The 6,000-nt window shown below is 64.0% G+C and overlaps 1 protein-coding gene across 1 annotated transcript in view; it reads left to right on the top strand.

Annotated features, from left to right (window-relative positions):
• The window catches only part of LOC144950726 (solute carrier family 12 member 1-like), a 66,000-nt gene that overhangs the window by 50,177 nt on the left and 9,823 nt on the right, over window positions 1–6,000 (top strand). The window contains 5 exon segments of the mRNA XM_078880799.1: window positions 308–686; window positions 1,593–1,704; window positions 2,243–2,329; window positions 2,567–2,612; window positions 2,614–2,706. Coding sequence (XP_078736925.1) covers window positions 308–686; window positions 1,593–1,704; window positions 2,243–2,329; window positions 2,567–2,612; window positions 2,614–2,706 — 717 coding nt within the window.

Raw genomic sequence — 6,000 nt, 5'->3', positions numbered from 1 at the left:
TTTTATTTCACCAGGTCAGGCCACATTGAGCTGTGTAGCCCTTTTTGTCCAGAAGCGACCTGGCCACAAATGATAACTCAACGAAATGGCTCATCATCACGTGGAAATGTATAGCAGCCCAAGACTCTTAAATACATGATGTCTCTAAATGTGGAGGGAAAAACCGGAGGACCCGGAGAAAAATCCACACGACCACTGGGAGAGAGAGACACGCAAACTCCAAATACACAGCAGCAGGCGTCAGGGTCGGGATCGAACCCACGACCTCCTGTATACCGGACGAGGCAGTTAACATCTAGCCACCGTGGTGATGATGAGAGACACGCAAACTCCAAATATACAGCAGCAGGCGTCAGGGTCTGGATCGAACCCACGACCTCCTGCGTACCGGGCGAGGGAGTTAACATCTCCTAGCCACCGTGATGATGATGAGAGACACGCAAATTCCAAATATACAGCAGCAGGCGCCAGGGTCGGGATCGAACCGACGACCTCCTGCGTACCGGGCGAGGGAGTTAACATCTCCTTGCCACCGCGACGCCCCATGATTGTGTGTGCAGCAGCGAGTCCCCGGATGGTGCCGTCCCTGAACGCCGCCGATCAGAAGCTGCTGGATGGGAGCTCCCAGTTCCAGCGCCGCCAGGGGAAGGGAACCATCGACGTGTGGTGGCTCTTCGACGACGGCGGTGTGCCCTGTCGCCCCCACCCACCCACCCTCGCCCCCACCCACCCACCCACCCTCGCCCCCACCCACCCTCGCCCCCACCCACCCACCCCTCGCCCCCACCCACCCTCGCACCCACTCACCCTCGCACCCACCCACCCTCGCCCCCCACCCACCCTCGCACCCACTCACCCTCGCACCCACCCACCCTCGCCCCCACCCACCCTCGCCCCCACCAACCCTCGCCCCCCACCCACCCTCGCCCCCACCCATCCTCGCCCCCCACCCACCTCGCCCCCACGCACCCACCCACCCTCGCCCCCACCCACCCTCGCCCCCACCCACCCACTCACCCTCGCCCCCACGCACCCACCCACCCACCCTCGCCCCCACTCACCCTCGCCCCCCACCCACCCACTCACCCTCGCCCCCACTCACCCTCGCCCCCACTCACCCTCGCCCCCACCCACCCTCGCCCCCACTCACCCTCGCCCCCACTCACCCTCGCCCCCACGCACCCACCCACCCTCGCCCCCACCCACCCTCGCCCCCACGCACCCACCCACCCTCGCCCCCACCCACCCTCGCCCCCACCCACCCTCGCCCCCACCCACCCTCGCCCCCACTCACCCTCGCCCCCACCCACCCACTCACCCTCGCCCCCACCCACCCTCTCCCCCACGCGCCCTCGCCCCCACCCACCCTCGCCCCCACCAACCCTCTAACGTCCTTCCCCCGTGTCTCCCCGTGTTTCCCCCCTGCATTTACCCCCCGCATCTTCCCCGTGTCTCCCCCGTGTCTCCCCCGTGTCTCCCCCGTGTCTCCCCCGTGTCTCCCCCGTGTCTCCCCCGTGTCTCCCCCGTGTCTCCCCCGTGTCTCCCCCGTGTCTTCTTGTGTCTCCCCGTGCCTCTGCCACGTCTCACCGCAGGCCTTACGCTGCTCATCCCGTACATCCTGACCACCAAGAAGAAGTGGGGCGACTGTAAAATCCGCGTGTTCATCGGTGGAAAAATCAACCGCATCGACCACGAGCGGAGGATGTGAGTCCCACCACGCCGCCAGCACACCGGGGGCGTGCTGCGTGTACTGTGCTGCTTGTGTGCTGTGTGTACTGTGCTGCGTGTAGTGTGCTGCGTGTAGTGTGCTGCGTGTGTGCTGTGTGTAGTGTGCTGCGTGTAGTGTGCTGCGTGTGTGCTGTGTGTAGTGTGCTGCGTGTGTGCTGCGTGTGTGCTGTGTGTAGTGTGCTGTGTGTAGTGTGCTGCGTGTGTGCTGCGTGTGTGCTGTGTGTAGTGTGCTGTGTGTAGTGTGCTGCGTGTACTGTGCTGCGTGTGTGTAGTGTGCTGCGTGTGTGCTGCGTGGTGTGTGCTGTGTGCTGTGTGTAGTGTGCTGTGTGTAGTGTGCTGCGTGTACTGTGCTGCGTGTGTGTAGTGTGCTGCGTGTGTGCTGCGTGTAGTGTGCTGTGTGTAGTGTGCTGCGTGTGTGCTGCGTGTGTGCTGTGTGTTCTCCGCAGCTTCTACTGTGCTGCGTGTACGATGCTGTGTGTGTGCTCTCTGCTGCCTTGCGTGCCATGTCCACCAGGATGGCGACTCTACTGAGTAAGTTCCGCATCGACTTCTCCGACATCCAGGTCCTGGGAGACATCAACAGCAAACCGTCCGCAGAGAGGTGCACCCACGCACACAGATACACACAGATACACACAGACACACACAGACACACAGACAGACACACACAGAGACACACACACACACAGACACACAGACACACAGCCTCCTCTGTGGAGTTGAAGCAGTTGAAGGAAGTCGCCCTCCTGATGCGGCAGTAGCCTCCTCCACACCGCCGCCCCACGCAGAGCTCGACGTTGGGGTGCGCGTGCCCCTCCCCCCAACCCGCCGCGTGCAGCGTGAAGCTGTTTGACGAGATGGTGGAGCCGTTCCGGTTGCACGAGGGGGCAGAAGGACGACGCGGCGAGCGCCGAGCGACTCCGGGCGCAGTTCCCGTGGAAGATCTCCGACGGCGAGCTGGAGACGACGCGGATCAAGGTGCGGCTACCGCTGCCACTCACCGTCGCGGCCCGCGCCACCGGCCCGTGACCGTCGCACACGCGTGTCGACCCGCGAGGGGTGGTTTGCGAGCGTGCTCGTGTGTGTGTGTGTGTCCCGCGAGGGGTGGTTTGCGAGCGTGCTCGTGTGTGTGTGTGTCCCGCGAGGGGTGTTTTGCGAGCGTGCTCGTGTGTGTGTGTGTGTCCCCGCGAGGGGTGGTTTGCGAGCGTGCGCGTGTGTGTGTGTGTGTGTCCCGCGAGGGGTGGTTTGCGAGCGTGCTCGTGTGTTGCGTGTGTGTGTGTGTCCCACGAGGGGTGGTTTGCGAGCGTGCTCGTGTGTGTGTGTGTGTGTCCCGCGAGGGGTGTTTTGCGAGCGTGCTCGTGTGTGTGTGTGTGTCCCGCGAGGGGTGGTTTGCGAGCGTGCTCGTGTGTGTGTGTGTGTCCCGCGAGGGGTGTTTTGCGAGCGTGCTCGTGTGTGTGTGTGTGTCCCGCGAGGGGTGGTTTGCGAGCGTGCGCGTGTGTGTGTGTGTGTGTCCCGCGAGGGGTGGTTTGCGAGCGTGCGCGTGTGTGTGTGTGTCCCGCGAGGGGTGGTTTGCGAGCGTGCTCGTGTGTGTGTGTGTGTGTCCCGCGAGGGGTGGTTTGCGAGCGTGCGCGTGTGTGTGCGTGTGTGTCCCACGAGGGGTGGTTTGCGAGCGTGCTCGTGTGTGTGTGTGTGTGTCCCGCGAGGGGTGGTTTGCGAGCGTGCTCGTGCGTGTGTGTGTGTGTCCCACGAGGGGTGGTTTGCGAGCGTGCTCGTGTGTGTGTGTGTGTCCCGTGAGGGGTGGTTTGCGAGCGTGCTCGTGTGTGTGTGCGTGTGTGTCCCACGAGGGGTGGTTTGCGAGCGTGCTCGTGTGTGCGTGTGTGTGTGTGTGTCCCGCGAGGGGTGGTTTGCGAGCGTGCTCGTGTGTGTGTGTGTCCCGCGAGGGGTGGTTTGCGAGCGTGCGCGTGTGTGTGTGTGTGTCCCGCGAGGGGTGGTTTGCGAGCATGCTCGTGTGTGCGTGTGTGTGTCCCACGAGGGGTGGTTTGCGAGCGTGCTCGTGTGTGTGTGTGTGTGTCCCGCGAGGGGTGTTTTGCGAGCGTGCTCGTGTGTGTGTGTGTGTCCCGCGAGGGGTGGTTTGCGAGCGTGCTCGTGTGTGTGTGTGTGTCCCGCGAGGGGTGGTTTGCGAGCATGCGCGTGTGTGTGTGTGTGTGTCCCGCGAGGGGTGGTTTGCGAGCGTGCTCGTGTGTGCGTGTGTGTGTGTGTCCCACGAGGGGTGGTTTGCGAGCGTGCTCGTGTGTGTGTGTGTGTGTGTCCCGCGAGGGGTGGTTTGCGAGCGTGCGCGTGTGTGTGCGTGTGTGTCCCACGAGGGGTGGTTTGCGAGCGTGCTCGTGTGTGTGTGTGTCCCGCGAGGGGTGGTTTGCGAGCGTGCTCGTGTGTGTGTGTGTGTGTCCCGCGAGGGGTGGTTTGCGAGCGTGCTCGTGTGTGTGTGTGTGTGTCCCGCGAGGGGTGGTTTGCGAGCGTGCTCGTGCGTGTGTGTGTGTGTCCCACGAGGGGTGGTTTGCGAGCGTGCTCGTGTGTGTGTGTGTGTCCCGTGAGGGGTGGTTTGCGAGCGTGCTCGTGTGTGTGTGCGTGTGTGTCCCACGAGGGGTGGTTTGCGAGTGTGCTCGTGTGTGCGTGTGTGTGTGTGTGTCCCACGAGGGGTGGTTTGCGAGCGTGCGCGTGTGCGTGTCTCGCGAGGAGTGGTTTGCGAGTGTGCTCGTGTGTGTGTGTGCGTGTGTCCCACGAGAAGTGGTTTGCGAGCGTGCGCGTGTGTGTGTGTGTGTGTCCCGCGAGGGGTGGTTTGCGAGCGTGCTCGTGCTCGTGTGTGTGTGTGTCCCGCGAGGGGTGGTTTGCGAGCGTGCTCGTGTGTGCGTGTGTGTGTGCGTGTGTGTGTGTGTGTCCCGCGAGGGGTGGTTTGCGAGCGTGCTCGTGTGTGTGTGTGCGTGTGTCCCGCGAGAAGTGGTTTGCGAGCGTGCTCGTGCTCGTGTGTGTGTGTGTCCCGCGAGAAGTGGTTTGCGAGTGTGCTCGTGTGTGCGTGTGTGTGTGTCCCGCGAGGGGTGGTTTGCGAGCGTGCTCGTGTGTGTGTGTGTCCCGCGAGGGGTGGTTTGCGAGCATGCTCGTGTGCGTGTGTGTGTGTCCCGCGAGGGGTGGTTTGCGAGCGTGCTCGTGTGTGTGTGTGTCCCGCGAGGGGTGGTTTGCGAGCGTGCTCGCGCGTGTGTGTGTGTGTCCCGCGAGGGGTGGTTTGCGAGCGTGCTCGTGTGTGTGTGTGTGTCCCGCGAGGGGTGGTTTGCGAGCGTGCGCGTGTGTGTGTGTGTGTGTCCCGCGAGGGGTGGTTTGCGAGCGTGCTCGTGTGTGCGTGTGTGTGTGTGTCCCACGAGGGGTGGTTTGCGAGCGTGCTCGTGTGTGTGTGTGTGTGTCCCGCGAGGGGTGGTTTGCGAGCGTGCGCGTGTGTGTGCGTGTGTGTCCCACGAGGGGTGGTTTGCGAGCGTGCTCGTGTGTGTGTGTGTGTGTCCCGCGAGGGGTGGTTTGCGAGCGTGCTCGTGTGTGTGTGTGTGTGTCCCGCGAGGGGTGGTTTGCGAGCGTGCTCGTGCGTGTGTGTGTGTGTGTCCCGCGAGGGGTGGTTTGCGAGCGTGCTCGTGCGTGTGTGTGTGTGTCCCACGAGGGGTGGTTTGCGAGCGTGCTCGTGTGTGTGTGTGTGTCCCGTGAGGGGTGGTTTGCGAGCGTGCTCGTGTGTGTGTGCGTGTCCCGCGAGGGGTGGTTTGCGAGCGTGCGCGTGTGTGTGTGTGTGTGTCCCGCGAGGGGTGGTTTGCGAGCGTGCTCGTGTGTGTGTGTGTCCCGCGAGGGGTGGTTTGCGAGCGTGCTCGCGTGTGTGTGTGTGTGTGTCCCGCGAGGGGTGGTTTGCGAGCGTGCTCGTGTGTGTGTGTGCGTGTGTCCCGCGAGAAGTGGTTTGCGAGCGTGCTCGTGCTCGTGTGTGTGTGTGTCCCGCGAGAAGTGGTTTGCGAGTGTGCTCGTGTGTGCGTGTGTGTGTGTGTGTCCCGCGAGGGGTGGTTTGCGAGCGTGCTCGTGTGTGTGTGTGTCCCGCGAGGGGTGGTTTGCGAGCATGCTCGTGTGCGTGTGTGTGTGTCCCGCGAGGGGTGGTTTGCGAGCGTGCTCGTGTGTGTGTGTGTCCCGCGAGGGGTGGTTTGCGAGCGTGCTCGCGTGTGTGTGTGTGTGTCCCGCGAGGGGTGGTTTGCGAGC

The sequence above is a fragment of the Lampetra fluviatilis genome, chromosome 59 (assembly GCF_964198595.1).
Source record: "Lampetra fluviatilis chromosome 59, kcLamFluv1.1, whole genome shotgun sequence".
In the NCBI taxonomy this organism is placed as follows: Eukaryota; Metazoa; Chordata; class Hyperoartia; order Petromyzontiformes; family Petromyzontidae; genus Lampetra; species Lampetra fluviatilis.
Note: the sequence above shows the minus strand (reverse complement) of the source record. Positions and strands in the feature narration are given on the sequence as shown.